Source organism: Diceros bicornis, chromosome 3, assembly GCF_020826845.1.
Source record: "Diceros bicornis minor isolate mBicDic1 chromosome 3, mDicBic1.mat.cur, whole genome shotgun sequence".
Lineage (NCBI taxonomy): Eukaryota > Metazoa > Chordata > Mammalia > Perissodactyla > Rhinocerotidae > Diceros > Diceros bicornis.
The window spans coordinates 46338030-46358005 of NC_080742.1; the positions used below are offsets into that span (position 1 = coordinate 46338030).

At 34.9% G+C, this 19976-nt stretch overlaps 1 protein-coding gene across 1 annotated transcript in view; it reads left to right on the forward strand.

Moving 5' to 3' along the window:
• The first annotated feature begins 15674 nt into the window (after positions 1 to 15674).
• Positions 15675 to 19976, forward strand: part of ABCB5 (ATP binding cassette subfamily B member 5) — a 120870-nt gene continuing 116568 nt past the window's right edge. Inside the window, exons 1-3 of the mRNA XM_058526863.1 lie at positions 15675 to 15724; positions 16795 to 16868; positions 19037 to 19094. Coding sequence (XP_058382846.1) covers positions 16816 to 16868; positions 19037 to 19094 — 111 coding nt within the window. The 5' untranslated portion in view covers positions 15675 to 15724; positions 16795 to 16815. The remainder of the gene's footprint in view (positions 15725 to 16794; positions 16869 to 19036; positions 19095 to 19976) is intronic.

A 19976-nucleotide genomic window follows, 5' to 3' on the forward strand; every position in this document is an offset into this window, starting at 1 on the left:
TGCATCCCTGAAGCCTCCCTGGAATCACAAAATTTTGGAGCCCAAAGGTTTTAGTGACATCAGGAAATTATTTTGCTGATAAGCAAGCCAAAGCATAGAGAAGTGAGGTGACTATCACAATTTTATGGCTCAAAGCCATTTAAAAATAATTTTAAGCATTCCTAAGATTCTTGTGAAAAGTCCCATTACTGATACACATCGTATAATGAGGGCATCTCTTGTCCTGTAGCCACATCTATTAACCATCACATTTCTCACAAAAGAGTGCTTCTGTCATGCCAGTCTTTGGATCCTGAATCTCCTTCACCCTCCATCCCAAGCTCTCCACAGAGTCTAGCAGTGCTGATCGAGTTATCAAATTACAACAGTAAGTTAATGACATTGATTCCTATGGATGAGCTTCCTTTAACTTTTGTAGACACAAGGTTTTATAACAATGGAGAGGTCAAGTTCATTCAGAGATAGAAAATTTCATTGAAACAACAGACTCGTTCAAGAGATGTTATCCTGTCCCCCACTGTCATTGCCAGGCTCAGAGAATGCCTGTGGCTAAGGTTATCTAGCCTCTCCGTTTCCCCGTAATCATTTTTGTCCCTTTGCTAAGATCAAGAAAAGTATTTGTTCTTATCATTTTAACATCTAATTAGTCTTTACCAGACTTGAAGCAACTTGAAAGCAAAGACTCTCCTTGGTTTATTCTCTGCTACGTCCTCAATAGATAGGTGGCCAATATTTATTAGACAACTTAAAAAGAAAAATTAGGGCTTCCTGATTTCACGATCCCAGTGTCCACTAAGCATTTTGCTTCTCTGGTCAGCTTTCAGCATTCTGCCTCTTTGTCCTCACCCGAGAAAACCTACAGGAGAGATCATCCTGATCTGGTGAGCACCTTGGGCTTTCCAAACACAAGTGCTATGGCCTACCAGAGTTCCACATCTGCTGGTAGGGTGAGACTTGGAAAAGATAATTCTAGTCCCTGCGTCTGTCTGTGCCTGAAGCCAGCAAATCTCCAATACTTTGTTGTTTGCTTAAGCTATTTGACATTGGATTTCTGTCACTTGTAACCTAAAGAATCCTAACTAATGCACGCCCCTCAGGGATATTCAACTTTGTTGTTGTTTTTTTTTAATACATAAAATTTGAAGTGTAAACCAGGTAGATAACCTTCTTCAGACTACCAGTGCTAAAAGAACTCGTGCCATACCATTGCTACCCTTCCTGTTGAGGCCTTTCATCACCTACAAAAGTTTCTGTGGTACTAGAAGCCAGACTTCCAAGAAACATAAAATCTGTCATAGGTGTTCCAGGAAGGTAAAAGGAAAACCACCTTTCTGACCAGAGGGGGACATTTGGAAAATGAGGTAATGCTGTGCTCAAAGAGCCTTCCTTCTAGGCATTTTTTGACTCCTCCCTCCTGTCCCTTTTGTCTACATTCTTATCACTTCTACTCCAAAGCTGGGACCTTTATCCAGTTCCGCTTTTTTCAGACGTTCTTTAGACAGCATTAGCTCTATGTGGGAAAGTAATCCTTTCATCAAGAAACCAATGGAATCTTACTCACCCCCTGCCTCCATGCCTATAGTGGCAACTGTTGAGATGTGGCAGTTCCTCAGATTTATAGGTTTCTCGGGTCTCCTCTATCCTTAACTCATGATATTCAAGTCTTTGCTGTTCCAAGGAAGAAAAACAATTATTACTTCTCTTTGGCCACACACAGAATTTCAGAACAGAAGAACCTGGATGCCAAATGTTGCTGTAGAATTTAATTTTTTTCTTGCTCTAAATTAAAAATGTCATTATAATACTTAGTCTATTAAGAATTTAAAGCTATTGTTTTAAAAAGTGCCCTTTAACTCCTTGAGAAGTGATAGGACATTAACACATTACCTCAGAATGGAGTTAGTATATAGGAAACCACCCACCCACACATGCTACATTGCCAGGCTCAGAGAATGCCTGTGGCTAAGGTTATCTAGCCTCTCCGTTTCCCCATAATCATTTTTGTCCCTTTGCTAAGATCAAGAAAAGTATTTATTCTTATCATTTTAACATCTAATTAGTCTTTACCAGACTTGAAGCAACAAGTACATTCAAGATGTACTTGAAGCAAGTACATCTAATGTATGAATTAAGAATCCGTCCTGTTTTATAGCAACAGCACAAGAACTTCCTCTGTGTTCATCATGTTTTTTATTTTCTGATGCTTTGACATCTTAGGGCCTTGTTGACCATGGAGGGTCTACCCTTCCTAGAGTTAGCTAATTCCTAGAGATAGCAAAGATCTAGAGTGCTCCTTTCACATGCAAACCATATGAAATCTGAGCCCATGCCCTCAAACATCTCCTTCATTATGCTATCACATGCTGAGCAAGCCACTATCTCCCTGCCCTAATCACCCCAAGGTCAGGTACCAGACTTCTAGAAACAGCCCCTACACCCTAGAGTCCACTGAAGTTATTCAAACTAACCAATTCTAACCCTGCTTATCCTGCTTTGCCTTGCCTTGTATTTTTTGACAACATTCAGAGGTTTCCTTGAGATACATTGTTCTTTTTAAGTAAGATTTCAAGAGAGAGGAAAATTCAGCTCCATGGAGGCTATTTTGGAATGAATCACTTCCATATTCTTTAGGAAAAACTTAGTAATAATCAAAGTCCATTAAGTTGAATTAGTGGTCTACAGAAGTCTCTATAATCTATTTTTGATATGAATAAAATACTGTGAGTCATCTAAGGAAAAGTAATTTTTCCTCTTGTGGATTAAAAATGATTTCAGAAACCTTTATAAAGCTCAAAGGGAAAGGCTTTGCTTCTAACAACTTGCCTAATTGTTCATTTAGATCCGGTGGTTTAATCTTGTAATTTATTTACAGAAGGAGCTATTAACAAGCAAGTGGCCCCCACATGTGACTGATGGTGCTTCCTTGCCTGGAGGAAATTAATCTTGTGGCCAATTATACATTTTCTTTTAATTGATGTTTAAATGCGAATGGAGTTGATGGCCTGTTGGTGGACAAAATACATTTATGAATGCCTGGCTGCCTGGCTGGTAGATTTTATACACAAGAACTACATTAATGTATTCTTTCATAATTTGCATTATGAAATAAAAACATATTGTCCTGGAGAAGTTATTTTTCCTCCATTTAGAAGAGGAACTTTAAAAGTATTCTGTGTATAAAAACAACCAGGGATAGAGCCAGGGTGCCCATTACATTATGCAATGGATTTCAAACTCTAATTTGAATAAAATCACTTGTAGAGCTTGTTAAAAATGTATATTCATGGACCACACTCAATAATCTGAGGAGAAGCTCAAGAATCTGCATTTTTATCAGGCATTCTGTATCCTGACACAGGTGTTGCAAGAATCACAATTTAATAAACAGAGAAACCACTGGCATACTTTACCTGTTTCTAAAGACTCATTGTTGAGCCATGTGTGCAGTCAGCTGTCATCTTTTGGGTCCTAAAGTATCTCCTAGTAGCGGCTTCTCTCTAAACATTGGGCTGATAATATTAATTTCATGTATATATTATGTATACATTTATAGATAGATCTAGTTGTCTAGATATAGATATATTAATACTCCTTCATCAGATCCAGACATAAATAGGTAATAACTCTAGCTCAGTCACTTCTTGACCAACCAAGTCAGGGCAAGTTAAACACTCTGAATCTCAATTTCCTCACCTTTAAAATGGGATTACAATGCTGCTTCACAGAATTATGGTGAGGATTAAAGGAGCAATTGTATATAATGCACTTAGTCCACTATCTAGCAAAGAGTAAGGATAGAAGTGGAGGCAGTACAATTTATTGATACCTTACATTTATAAAAAAATTGCTGTATGGTTTCCAGAGCTCTTTCATACACATCATTTCATTATATCCTTGCAATATGCATGTGAAGTAGAGGGTACAAGATATTGTTCCAATTTACAAATGAGGTTCAGTCTGAGTCTGCCCCCATGAGCATTTGATCACAGACTTAGTGGAAAACAAATTAATCTCAAAGCTGCTGAGAGGGTAAGAGTTTCTTTTGCCTTTTGAAGCCAAGGAAATAGTGTGGCCCAGAATGCTTCTATAAACTTTGGAGCTCATGATAGGTTTCAAGTTTGTAGAATGGCACAGTGGTTAGGAGCATAGGTTTTGAATAGACAAATCTGGCTCTGCCACTTTAATAGTTGTGTTAACTTGACAATGTTATTTAACTTTTCTAAGCCTCAATTGCCTCTTGTAAAAATGGGGATAATAAAGCAATGGTTAAATAAGATTATGTACATAATAGTAATAATAATAGTATCTAATATTTATCTGAAGCTTCCATAAAATATTTTTCACAGTGCATAGTAGAGTAATGCTCAGAATAGTCTTGGTATATAAGAAATCAGCCACCCACACATGCAACAAGTACTACTAATATATGGGAGCTATTATAACTATTGCTAACATAAAGAGTAAAGCAATAAATTTTTTCTGAATGTGAATGGATAGCTAAGGACAAATGATTAGTCACCATTATAACTGCTTACTTTATCAGGAAACAAAGTAAACATGAAGGGACTTTGTAGGTAGGCCCAGATCACAAATTGACTCCGTGTCATGCTCAGATTTCTGCCCTGTCCAAGACTTGGTCTCTTCTCCAGAGATCACTATGGTCCTTTAATTTCACTCAAAAGAAAGACTTTCACTTGGGGAATTCCTTTGTAGAGTTTCATGGTTTTATCCCAGATGCTCTTGGGTCTGGAAAATTACTTTGTATTCTTATGTTTAATAGTCTGAGATTCTGTTAAAGATGGAATTTTTGCTGAGTTAAAGGCCCATATAGTTCTTACAGGTTCCAATTTGGAACCAACCCTAAATCTTTTGTGACTTTGAGTTAGTCTTGGCAGAACACTTCCAGAGTGGGAGGATTTTTAATAGGTTTCTTTAAAGAATCACTTTAAAGTGTTCATTTAGGCTCACACCAAAGTAAACTGACCACATTATTCCCATGGATTTTAGAGGAACAAGGGTTAGAATTCAGGGGAAATGTGGTAAGCAAGCCTACTGAGAATTTGGTTGACACTGTGGGCCATATAGCAAAAGCAAGACCATGGTGTCACTAAAAGAAACTTTCTCACAAAGACTTTTTTTTTAACTCTCTACTATGTTATGCTCCCATAATATTAGAGGTGTTTTGAATACATTCATATATGTATATGAATATACATGAATATATATATACTTTGTACCAATGCCAAAGGTTGAGTGATAAAATTGATATTTTGGTGAATATCAAATCATAAAGTGAACTTCCAGTGTAAAAGAATAACTCTAAAATTTTTATTGAAAATGGTAGTGAAAATTTAAAAGTCTAACATGACAGTGAAGAACCATTATTTTCCAAACTCTGTCAGCTGCTAATAGCTCCTACAGTCCCTACACAGCATATCTGTCTTACTAAATAGACATTTATGTAGGATAAGTGAAAGACAAAGATATTTTCCCACAATAATTTTTTCTCTTCTCCATAGTTTTTATATTCTTTATTATGTCTGAAAATTGTATATGATTTTGGGGCTTTTCATCCTCAGGAAAATTTGAGGTGGCAAACTGATATTCTGCTCTTAATTCTTTCTCATAAGTTGTGAAGAATTCCAAATGGGACCTTTCTTGAAGGAACTCATGGCTCAAAAATATTTTAAAAGTTAAACATTAAATATATCTTATAATGGTGACATTGTTTAGTATTATGATGAATGTTAGTATCTAATAATTCTATAAATATTAAAAGAATAATACCATTTTATTTCTATTGTACTCTATTTTTTGAATCATGTAGTAATTATTTTTAATAACCTTCCTGAATCTATATAGCTAAATTCTCTTCTTCTTTTAATTCTCTTCTTTTAATTCTCAAATTTCTTATTTTGATAACTAATTTATCTTATTTTATTGAGATATAGTTGATATAACATTGTGTAAGTTTAAGGCGTACAACATGTTGATGTGATACATGTATATATTACAATATGATTACCACTGTAGCATTAGCTAACACCTCCATCACATCACATAATTATAATTTTATTTTGTGGTGAAAACATTTAAGATCTAGTCTATTAGCAACTTTGAAGTATATAATACAGTATTGTTGAATATAATCACAATGCTGTCCATTAGATTTTCAGAACTTATTCATCTTCTAAATTCAAGTTTGCACCCTTTGACCAATATCGCCCCAATTCCCCCACCTCCCAGCCCCTGAAAACAACCATTCTACTGTTTCTATGAATTCGGCTTTTTCAGATTCCACATGTAAGTGAGATCATATAGTATTTGTCTTTCTCAGTCTGATTTATATCACGTAGCATAATGCCTTCAGGGTCCATCCATGTTGTCACAAATGGCAGGATTTCCTTCTTTTTCGTGGCTGAATAATATTCCATTGTGTATATATATACCAGGAAGACTGGTGTTATTGAGTTGTAGACACTGTGCTTAGTGCTGTATGGTAAGGATTAAATGGCTTGCCCAAAGTTATATGTGTAGTAAGTGGGGAACTCAGAATTTGAGTCTAGGCAGCTTGACTCTAGAAATGTGCTTTCCAATATGATAGCCACTAGCCACTTGTGGCTATTTAAATTTAAATCAATTAAATTATGTAAAACTAGAAATTTAGTTCCCTCACTAGCCACACTGCAAGTGCTCAATAGCGACACATGCCTAATGCCTTCCATATTGGACAGTACAGAGAATATCTCTATTTTTGCAGAAAGTTCTATTGTACAGCACTGCTCTAGAAGTAAAACTCTTGACCTCTATACTGCAACACTTTGCCTGTGCTTTTATATAACACTGTCATATTATTAAAGCAAATTTACTCTCAAAATTTTACTTATTTCTTCTGTGCAGATGACCATTACAAGTATGTCTCCAGCTTGGCAATTTTCCTAATGATCAGTGTCCCATTTCCATCTGTATGCCAGATATGTTCATTTGGACATTCTAATATCAACCCAAACTTTCATTTTTAAACTGAATGTCACCATTTCCCCAAAACCAACTCCCTCTCCTGACTTCCCCATTTCCATCTTTGCTACTCTTTTATTCCCAATTTCTGAAGTTTAGTCATTTAACTTTTATTTTTTATTCTTTCTTTCTTGTCCTCTGAATCTATATCCTGTCAACCTTCCCTTAAAAACATCTCTCAAATATGACTTTCTTAGTGCTATCAAAGTAGACCATAATGGGTCTACCTGAATCTTGTCTTTCCCCAAGTCTTTCCAGTCTGCTCTTGACATCAGGCTATAAAAAAAATCAGCTGTAACCTTCAACATAATATAAATATATAAAATAATATAATATATATTATACATATATAATGTTTAATATATACACATTATAATAGTTGCCCTAAATTGGTTCAGTGCCTTCTACAATCTTATCTACCTTATCTCTTTCTCTCTTTCTGCATGAATTATCTGTGCTAACCAGACTGGTCTCATTCGTCTATTGTGAGGTAGTTCATCCTCCTCCACATCTCCACTTATTGAAATCTTAACCATCCTCCAAGGACTAACCTCAGGGCCCTCCTCATCTAAACCACTTTAGGTCATAATGTTCTTTTCAGATGCTAGAACAGTCACTCTATGTACTATTCATCACATAAATTCCTGTCTTGTTGGGTGTTATTAGTCAGAGTTCTCCAGAGAAACAGAACCGATAGAATATATCCTATTGGTTTTATCTATATCTATATATCTGTATATGTATCTATATCTATCTCTTTCTCTCTCTCTCAGAGAGAGAGAAAGAGATTGATTTTAAGAAATTGGCTCACATGAGTGTGGTGGCTGGCAAGTCCTAAATCCTCGAGGTAGGCTAGAAGGCTGGAAATTCTGGCAAGAAGTTGATGTCTTGAGTCTGAAGGCAGTCTGGAAGCAGAATTCTTTTCTCTTCAGAGGACCTTAGTCTTTTCTTTTAAGGCTTTAACTGATTGGATGAGGCCCACCTACATTAAGAAGGATAATCTGCTTTACTCAAAATCTACTGGTTTAAATGTTAATCATATCTAAAAAAATACCTTCACAACAACATTTAGACTGGTGTTTAATCAAACAACTGGGTGCCATGGCCTATCCAAATTTACACATAAAATTAACCATCACATCAAATATATAATGTTTTTAGAGCTCTTAAATGTAATTCTCAACTCTGCAATCCAGCTAGACATGTGGAAGTAGGAAGGCAACAGCATTTGAGGCAATACAGTAAGTCAAAGTATAACTATTAGAGGATGTGAAAACAGTTGGAGCTTGTGAAGAATAAAAAACACTCCTCCATTTCAGAAAGAACAGCTTTATGGAGAAGAAAGAAACAAAAAATTTTTGGTGAAATTTGTTTGTACTCAACAATGGTCTTCCTACTTTTAGTTTATTGTTTTTTGGAGCTTCTGTAAAATTCATATCTTCCTTCATCTAATCAAAAATCCCAGGCTTTCCGTCCAGCAAGTCTATCTTAGCTATGCATCAGATTGTTCTTACGAAGCATGCCTGAAGATTAAGTGCCACTCAGAAATTTCTTCCCACAGTGGTATTTTGTCATATGAATTTCCATCTTTTTTTGTGTGTGTGTGAGGAAGATCAGCACTGAGCTAACATATGATGCCAATCCTCCTCTTTTTGCTGAGGAAGATTGGCCCTGAGCTAATATCCATGCCCACACTTCCTCTACTTTATATGGGACGCCACCACAGCATGGCTTAACAAGCGGTGCATTGGTGCATGCCTGGGATCCGAACCAGCGAATCCCGGGCTGCTGCAGCAGAGCGCGCGCACTTAACTGCTTGTGCCACCGGGCCAGCCCCTGAATTTCCGTCTTGACACATGAACCCAGAAATAGTTTTTTAAAAGCAAGAGCCCTTGTAAATAAAATATTTCTTTCTACTTTTATATTTCTTGTATCCTCTATAATATTTGCTATGATAACCTCTACATAGTTATCAATCAGTAAGGATTGGTAAAATTCTGACTGACAGATTTTACTTAGGCCAAGTAAGATGTTCAGAGTCCTATTCTTACATTACTTTCTTATTGTTGGATATTACTACCTGATTATCTCATCGGTATCTCACACTTGACATGTTTCAAACCAAATTTATCTTCCTTTTAAAACTTTGGGTGATACAAAGGAACAAGGGGGCAGCCATCATGGCCAACCTGTATCTGCCCATATACTGATGACCTCCTCACTGTCCCACAATTTTCTGTCATCTTGTGCCCCTTTGTCTCAATGCACTTTTCCTCTCCACACTATAAGTCATACTCCCTCTGCATAAAATACTCTTCTTGATCTTTATATGGAAACCCCGTCCTTGTAATTCAGCTGTCACCTTCAACGTTATCTTCTAGAAGAGGCTTTCCCTGACTAGACGGTATAACTACCACTTTACTCTTCATCACATTACGTTGTTTTAGTTCAATGTCTAAAACTTACCACTATCTCATTTTTTTAATGTATGCCTTTTGTTAAAACCATGACTCTCCCTACGAGAGAGTCATAGAGTAAGCTCCATATACAGCAGAGACTTCTAGGCTATTCAATGCTTAGAGCAGTACCTGGGAGAATGTGCATTTATAGAATGAAGAAATGAAAAAAATCCTCATTTGGGCTTGTTAAAAATGTAGATTTCTTAGCACATTACCTTAGCTTGTCATTCAATAAGGCTTAGGAATCTGTTCTTTTAACATGCACCCCAGGAGATTCTGATGTCAGAGGTCCTTTGATCATACTTTAAAATCATGCTGTGGACACTAGATAAGAACAACATATTGTTAGCATTATACTGTATTTTCAGAGAAAGAATTTAGCAGAGAGAAAGATAAAACTTCCTCTAGAAAAATAGTGCCTCTATTTGCCAAGGCTTTTTGCTAGATGCTATAGAGTTGTGCTTCTCAAAATTTGACATGCATACAAGCCACCTGGAAAATTTTGTTAAAATGCAGATTCAATTCCGTAGTTCTAAGGTGGGATCCAAAATTCTACACTTCTAGAATGGATTTAAAAAAACATGATCCAGTACAGCTGCTACGGAAAACAGTATGGAGTTTCCTTAAAAAATTAAAAATAGAAATACCATATGGTACAGCAATTCCACTTCTGGATATATATCCGAAGGAAATGAAATCTGTATCTAGTAGAGAGATCTGCACCCTCATGTTCATTGCAGCATTATTTACAATAGCCAATACATAGAAATAACCTAAGTATTCATTGATGGATGGAGGGATAAAGAAAATGTGGTGTATATATATAAAATGGAATGTTATTCAGTCGTAAAAAAGAAGGAAACCCGGGGCCGGCCCGGTGGCGCAGGCAGTTAAGTGCGCGTGCTCTGCTGCGGCGGCCCGGGGTTCGCCGGTTTGGATCCCAGGTGCGCACCGACACACCGCTTGTCGACCCATGCTGTGATGGCGTCCCATATAAAGTAGAGAAAGATGGGCATGGATGTTAGCCCAGGGCCAGTCTTCCTCAGCAAAAAAAAAAAAAAAAAGAGGATTGGTAGGTGTTAGCCAGGGCCGATCTTCCTCACAAAAAAAAAAATAAAATAAGGAAACTGTGACCTTTGCAAGAACATGGATGAACCTTGAGGGCATTATGCTAAGTAAAATAAGTCAGACAAAGAAAGAAAAATACTGTATGATCACACTGATTTGTGGAATCTTAAAAAGCTCAACTCATAGAAACAGAGAACAGATTGGTGGTTTCCAGGGGAAGGGAGTGGGGGGTGGGAGAAATGGGTGAAGGTGGTCAAAGGGCTCAAACTTCCAATTATAAAATGAATAAAGGCCGGCCCTGTGGCTTAGCGGTTAAGTGCGCGCGCTTCGCTGCTGGCGGCCCGGGTTCGGATCCCGGGCACGCACCGCTTCTCCGGCCATGCTGAGGCCGCGTCCCACATGCAGCAACTAGAAGGATGTGCAGCTATGACATACAACTATCTACTGGGGCTTTGGGGGGAAAAAAATAAATAAAATCTTTAAAAAAATAATAATAAAATGAATAAGTTCTGGGGATGTAATGTGCAGCATGGTGGCTATAGTTGACAGTACTGTATTATGTGTTTGAAAGTTGCTAAGAAAGTAGATTTTAAAAGTTCTCACCACACACACATACGCAAAGCGTGACTATGGGAGGTGACGAATGTGTTAACTAACGTTATTGTTCTAATCATTTTGTAATATATACATTTATCAAATCATTACATTGTATACCTTATACAATGTTATATGTCAATTGTATCTCAATAAAGCTGGAAAAAAAAACATGATGCAACTATATGCTGTCTATAAAAGGCTCACTTTCAATCTAAAGACATAAACAAGTTGAAAGTGAAAGGATGGGAAAAGATATTCCATGCAAACAGTAATCAGAAGAGAGCTGGGATGGTTATGGTAATATCAGACAAATTAGAATTCAAGTCAAAAACTTTTACAAGAGACAAAGAGGACATTATATATTGATAAAATGGTTATTTTACCAAGAAGATATAACATTTAAAAACATGTGCACCAAACATCAGAACTTCTAAATATATGATGCAAATATTGACGGAATTGAAGGCAGAAATAGTTCTACAATAATAGTTGGAGACTTCAGTTCCCACTTTCAATAATGGATAGAACAACCAGATAGAAGATCAATAAGGAAATAGAGGACTTGATCAACACCATAGACCAATTGGACCTAACAGACATATACAGAACACTCCACCCAACAACAGCAGAATATATATATTTTTCAAGTTCATATAGAATGTTCTCCAGGAAAGACCATATGTTAAGCTACAAAATGAGTCTTAATAAATTTTAAAAGATTAAAATCATACAAATTATCTTTTCCAATCCCAATAGAATGAAACTAGAAATCAAAACAGAAAGAAAACTTGAAAATTCACAGACCTGTGGAAATAAAACAACACACTCTTAAAAAACCAATGGGTAAAGAATAAATCACAAAGGAAGTTAGAAAACATCCTAAAACAAATGAAAACACAATATACCAAAACTTACAGGACACAGTAAAAGCAGTACTAAGAAAGAAAATTATAGCTATACATACTTACATTAAAAAAGAAAGATATCAAATCAACAACCTAAAAAAGAAAGATATCAAATCAACAACCTAGGTTTACACCTTAAGGAACTAGAAAAAGAACCAAACTAAACCCAAAGCTAGCAGAAGGAAGGAAATAATAAATGTTAGAACAGAGATAAATGAAATGGAGACTGTAAAAACAATAGAGAAAATCAATGCAACAAAAAGTTGGCTCTTTGAAAAGATCAACAAAGTTGACAAATCTTTAGCTAGGTTGACTAAGAAGAAAAGAGAGAAGACTCAAATTGCTAAAATCAAAAATGAAAGAGGAAACATTATTACCAATTTTATAGAAATAAAAAGGAGTATAAGTAAATACTATCAACAATTATAGCCAACAAACTGTATAGCCTAGATTAAATGGAAATATTCCTAGAAACACACAATCTACCAAGACTGAATCAAGAAGAAATAGAAAATCTGAATAGATCTATAACTAGTAAGGAGATTGAATCAGTAATCAAAAACCTCCCAATAAAGAAAACCTCTGGACCAGATGGCTCCACTGGTGAATTCTACCAAACATTTAAAGAAGAATTAACACCAATCTTTCCAAGCTCTGTGAAAATATTGAAGAAGAGGTAACATTTCATAACTCATACTGTAAGGCCAGTATTACCATGATCCTGAAGCCAGACGAAGACACTACAAGAAAAGAAAACTACAGACCAATATTCCTTATGAATATTTATGCAAAATTCCTCAACAGAATACCGGAAACCAAATTCAATTGCATATTAAAAGGATTATACGTCTCGACCAAATGGGATTTATTGCCAAATTGCAAGGATATATAAACATATACAAAGCAATCAATTTATTACACCATATTAATAGAATGAAGAAAAAAATTTGAAATCATCTCAATTGATGCAGAAAAACCATATGACAAAATTCAACACCTTTTCATGATAAAAACACTCAACAAACTAGGAATAGAAGGAAACTTCCTCAACATGATAAAGGCCATCTATGAAAAACCCACAGCTAACATCATACTCAATGGTGAAAGACTGAAAACTTTTCTCCCAAGATCAGGAAGAAAACTAGGATACTCACTTTCGCGCCTTGTATTCAACATAGTACGGGAAGTTCTAGCCAGATCAGTTAGGCAGTAACAACAACAACAAAAGACGTCCAAATTGGAAAAGAATAATTAAAATTATTTCTGTTCACAGGCAAGATCTTATATGTAGAGAACCCAAATATCTCACACACGTACACACAACCATCAGAGATAATAAATGAATTCAGCAAAGTTGCGGGATACAAAATCAACATACAAAAATCAGTTGCCTTTTATTATTCATGGTAGCCAAGATATGGAAACAACCTAAGTGTTCGTTGAAAAATAAATATATAAAGGAAATGTGATATATATGTACAATGGAATATTATTCAGCCTTAAAAGAAAAAAAGAAATTATGCCATTTCTGACAACATGGATGATCCTGGAGGACATTATGCTAAGTGAAATAAGCTAGACACAGAAAAATAAATATCGCATGATCTCACTTATATGTTGAACCAAAAAAAATCAGTTGCTTTTCTATACACTAACAATGATCAGGAAAGAAAATTAATAAAACAATTCCATTTACAATAGCATCAAAATACTTAGGAATAAACTTAGCCGAGGAAATGAAAGATTTATACACTGAAAACTATAAAAAATTGCTGTAAGAAATGAAAGAAGATACAAATAAATGGAAAGACATTTAGAAGAAAACATAGGGAGAAAGCTTTATGACACTGATTTGGCAGTGATTTCTTGGCTATGACACCAAAGGCCCGGACAACAAAAGAAAAAATAGATAAATTTGACTTCATCAAAATTTAAAACTTTTGTGCATCGAAAGAAACTATCAAGAGACTGAAAAAATACTCTCAGAATGGGAGACAGTATTTGCAAATCCTATATTTGATAAGGGTTTAATATCTAGAATATAAAAGGAATTCCTACAACTCAACAACAACAAATTTAAATATCGGCAACTGACTTGAATAGACATTTCTGTAAAGACATCAAATGGCCAATAAACAGTAAAGGATGCCCAGTATCACTGGTCATGAGGGAAATGCCAATCAAAACCACAGTGAGATACTGCTTCATACCTATTAGTATTACTGTTATCAATAAACCAGAAAATGTCAAGTGTTGGTGAGGATCTGGAGAAATTGGAACCCTTGTGTATTGCTAGTCAGAGTGTAAAGTAGTACAGCTGCTGTGAAAAACAGTATGGCAGTTCCTGAAAAAGTGAAATGTAGAATTTCCATATGTTCCAGCATTTCCACTTCTGGGTATATACCCAAAAGAATTGAAAGCAATACCTCAAACAGATGCTTGTACGCTAATGGTCGCAGAAGCATTATTCACAATCACCGAAAGGTTGAAACAATCCAAATGTCCATCAACAGATGAATGAATGAACAAAATGTGATATTTATAAACTACGGAATAGTATTAGCCTTAAAAAGGAAGGAAATTCTGACACGTTATAACATGGATGAAGCTTGAAAACATTTTGCGAAATGAAATAAGCCTGACACAAAAGGACAAATATTGTATGATTCCACTTATCTGACATACCTAAAATAGGCAAATTCATAAAGACAGAAAGTAGAATAGAGGTTACCAGGGACTGTGGGGAGGAGGGAATGAGAGATTACTGTTTAATGGGTACAGAGTTTCACTTTGGGATGAAGAAAAAGATCTGTACTGGTGATGGTTGCACAACATTGTGTATGTACTTAATGCCACTGAATTGTGTACTTACACGTGGTTAAAGTGTTAAATTTTATGTTATGTGTATTTTACCACAATTTTTTTAAAAATTTTAAATTCTGCAAGGTACCAGGTGTTGCTGATGCTGTTGTCTTGGGACCACACTGAGTAGCGAGGCTGTAGTATAGAGAAAAAAATTAGCCATGTGATTCCCTTAGAAGAAGGGAACATATCTTTTTATTTTTATAAACTAGTAGCTGATACATCATATAAGCTCAATATTTTTTTCAATGAATCCGTGAAGGAATAAATAAAGAAATATAATCTAATAGAGTAACTAGGAATTGTGATATAAGGCAGAATGTGTCAATGAACATAATGCAGATGTGAGCAAACCGCAAAAGAAAATCAAAGGAGGTGATTATTTTCATGTAGCAACGAGATAATTGAATGAACGCCTTGCATATTGTATGAGTCAATGAATATTTGTTGTGTCAATGTGCCATTGATTTATTAAAGAGACATTTATTTTACTTATTGTAATTACTAATTCAGCTAACTAAAAAATGTTGCAAGACTGAACAATAGAAAACTGGGTACATAGACGCTACAGATCTTTAAAAAGAGTGTTTATTTGGTTCAGTGAATTTTCTTTGCTCATCTTGTTTTCCAAGTGCAGTGTGACATGAAGAACATAGTGTGCTTTACCTGGAAATTCACCATTGTGGTAATCAGATATTACAGAATGATCAGAAAATAAGCTTAGCAAAGCACAGTTATGAAAGTGCAGTTAGTCATTTGTTGAGGAGAGAAACTACACATGGTTTTGTTAAATGAACAGATCATGCAGTTACCAAGGTAAGCGTCAATTGTTTTGGTTTCTTTTTATGAATTTCTGAGTTTTATTATATAATTGTTAATTTCTAAAAAATGCAAATGACTAATAGAGTCTTTTATTTATTACTTTTCTACACATATGTTAAATAATTGGAGATGGATTAACGATTGTAAAGATTTCCTGTGTGAGGTTATGACCATTGATTTCTGAAAAAGGAAGAATATGCCAATGTATTTGTATCATGCCTTCCTTTTCGGGTACTAAAATAATTTCTGATCCCTTGGGACAAATTCCTTCATGCAGGAGCTTACCATTTGAAAGTGTATTGGTTTTTTCAGATGCTTGGGTAGTATTTAATTAATAAATAATTCCAATCTAGAGATTAAATCCATATACTTTATAATCATCTCAATATAGGTAATATATGAGATTGAGTCAACAACATCTCTATGCATTTGCAATGAAATAATAATTCATTTACATAATTGTGATCCTAAGACAAGCTAAGATCCTATAGTATCATCCAAAGGAAAAATATATTATGCTTAAGAAAATCTTAATGATATGTGGGTTTTCAAAATATTCTAATTTTTTTGATAAGTATTAATTCATATATGGTAGAAGCTCTAACTTGTTTATATTTGGTGAACTAGAAAATCCTGTTCCCTCAAAATGCTAGCTAACAGAAACTACTGGATCAGATTTTACAGAGAAAACTAAGCATGAGATAATTTAAAGATTTTCATCAGTAACAATCAAATCAGTGGCAGAGTAGGAATAAAATCTAGTGTCCTGAAAAGCATGCATTGTCCATGGAATCTGGCTTTCCTTCTTTTATTCTATTTCTAGAATTTTCATTGGCTTCAAATCTAAGCCCAGAATGAAGCAAAGAAGTTATAAATTCATGATAAAATTTGAATAGATGAGCTACCTAACCAAAAATGCCAGTTGGGGGAGGGGAGTGGGGAGGCAGGATGAAACTCAGCAGCATGCTTTTTCAGAAGCTGTTAGGGATGTAAAGAATGCTTTATATCAACTAAGTGATAAAATTTCACATAGTCATGATACATATGTTAATATTTTATTTCAGAAGAATTAAATTATAAATAAGATGGCAAATTCTGAAAGAGCTGATGAGAGGCAAGAAAATTATCAAAGAAATGGGTAAGCCATGCCTAAATTCTAAAAAATTCTACAAAAAGTGTTTTGCAACTTCAAATGTACCTCATCCTTTTCATAACTAGCAAAAATGTTTATAATTTTTTCCCCAAAATAGCAATGCTATTTGCATTTTGCTAGACTTCAACATAATCAGTGTTACAACTGGTTTAATAGTAATTTCAGGAAGTGTAATAGCTACAGGATTTATTGATTTAGTACTTCAGATATTTACTCTTCTGAATTTCTTGTAGTTTACCACTATATAGGGGAAAAGTGCCTGAATATTTTCATTTCAATTCTCTATGAATCCTTCATTTCATGTGGTACACTTAGTAAAAGGAAATATTGGATTCTGATTATTTTTTCACTAAATAAATAGATGTCTGTATGTGTATGTATGTTATAAAATTTCCTACACCCATAATTCGTTAGTTTAGAGATTTAAAATGGAAATGGTTTGAAAGCTTTTATTTTTACTTTTACCATAATCATTATGTTACATTTCAATGCATAAACTGTAAAACTGGAGAGGACCCCTCTAGATCACTGATTCATTAATGCAGGGCTACAAATAACCAGAAAGGGAGCTCCCTCCATACCTGCCCTGTGCTCTTCTCCACTCTTAACTCTGGCAGAAAAGAGACTTTTGAAAGACTACCTGGGCCCTCCTTCGAAGGCTTTCCATAAAGGTCAATGGGATATAGGGATGTTTTCCTGAAAGAAAATTTATCAAAAGAAGAGAGCTTACTGGGTCTTAAGCTTTAAAAATCACATTTGGGTTAGGAGAGGGGGTTGTGGGGCTTTGCAATCTTAAAGCACTTTTTGTTGTCTATGAATCGTCTTAGAGCAAATTGGCCTAGTAAGTGAGTTATTAACTTCAGGTAGAATAGAATTAAGTGACTTACCCTTTATCAAAGCTGACGGAACAATATGTTATAAAGCTGGAGAGAAGAATCAGAAGTTTGTCCTTCTGTGACATCTTTTTTAGAAAACTTAATCTGATCCCCTCCATTCTTCCTTTAATGTTTCAGAATCTTGTGTGTGTGTGTGTGTGTGTGTGTGTGTGTGTGTGTGTAATTGACAGATTACAGATTTCCCTGGAATCAATGGATATAATTTACAATTTTCATCTTGACCTCCTTGAAATGGGAAATGAAATTTTCAATAGGGGACCAAATTCCCAGTATACTTGATTAATGTGTACTTACTAGAACTCCTTTCATTTAAAGCTCACAGTTGCTCTTGAGCAATTTATTACAAAGTTTTAAAACTTCTGATCTACCACCTCACACCCGTTAAGATAGCAACTATTAAAAAAAATAGTCAAAATAAAACAGAAAATAACAAGTATTAGTGAGGATGTAGAGAAGTTGGAACCCTTGTGCACAGTTGGTGAGAATGAAAAATGGTACAGCTGCTATAGAAAACAGTATGGTGATTCCTCAAGAAATTAAAAACAGAATTACCAGAGAATCCAGCAATTTCACTCTTGGTGTATACCCAAAAGAATTGAAAGCAAGGACTTGAAAAGATATTTGTATACCCATATTCATAGCAGCATTATTCACAATAGCCATAGAGTAGAAGCAACCCTAGTGTCCATTGACTGATGAATGGATAAAAAAATGTCGGATATACATACAATGGAATAGTATTCAGCCTTTAAAAGGGGGGAAATTCTGACACATGCTACAACATGAATAAACCTTGAAAACATTGTGCTAAGTGAAAGAAGCCTGTCAAAAACAGACAAAATACTGTACGATTCCACTAATATAAGGTACCTAGAGTAGTCAGATTCCTAGAGACAGAAAGTACAATGGTGGTTGCCAGAGGCAAGGGAGAGGAGGAAATGGGGAATTATTGTGACACTTAAAGTTAGGATGGTAAATTCTATTATGTATATTTTACCATAATAAAAAATAAATTCTACTCCAGATGTATGTCTTCAGTTGTTACCCTAACTAACACAGAGAAAGCCAGTGACAACTTACTTTCCTAATGATTATACCAAAAATCTTTGTACTATCATTGTTTGTTTTTAAAATTTCAGTATTAATATAAATTTGTTACCAAGGGTGAAATTTGACACTTCGGCACAATTTTAATTGGAAAATTTTGCAAATTATGTTCACATCGTAACCTTTCCATTTTAAACATTTATTTTCCAGAAAACTGCAAGAACAACTCCCCAAAGTAAGAAGGCAAGTTGTTGGACCTATTGAGATAGTAAGTGAAATCAGTTAGAAGTATGTGTATATATCAGAAAATTTTAGAGAATTGTCAGTAGTACATAGAATGATTGTGTTTATTTGATAGTTTGCATCTATTTGGGTAAAAGGGGGAATTTTAAAAAATCCATCAAACTATTATTTCCAATAGGAAAAAAAATAAACAACCCAAAAGCTCCACAACAAGGGATAAGAAAGAAAGAAACAAAGATGATACCCATACAATGACCCCAATTTTGAAAAAGAAAAAGTGTGTGTGTGTGATGCATAAATGTTAGACGTTATTTCTGAGTAGTGAGGAATTGTGAGTGACTTTTACTATTTTATGTTTACATTTCAGTATTTTCCAATGATAATACATTGATATGAGTTGTTTTCATTATTTTTAAAGTGTTATAAATCTTTTTTAAATAAAAAATAATTATCTGAGTATTTTGTAAATTCTGTGTGTCACAAAACGTGTCAGTACACTTCTTTGGGATTATGTTCAAGGAACGTTTTCAGGCATGTATTGCTAAAACATCTCCTCCACCTACTCTAATCTCTGTATCAGGCTGTCAGTATCGTTAGAAATACACATGAAGCTGTATCCGTTTTTTCAAAAGTCAAATTTTAAAAAACCTGGAAAGTAGAAGAACATGACAAACTTTATAAAGGAGATAACACGCTATTCTGGAGGAAGGTGAAAGAGCAGAGATAGTGTCTTATCATATGTAATACCGAGTACAATGCTATAGCAGTTATTCCATAAACATTTATTAGCTACTGTGTGAATGAATGGAAAAACATGAAATTTTTTCAGGCTCCATTCATAAAATATGTACTAAGTTCCTCTTGATCTTATTCAAATCCAGTTTCATTTCAATGCCATTATACATCT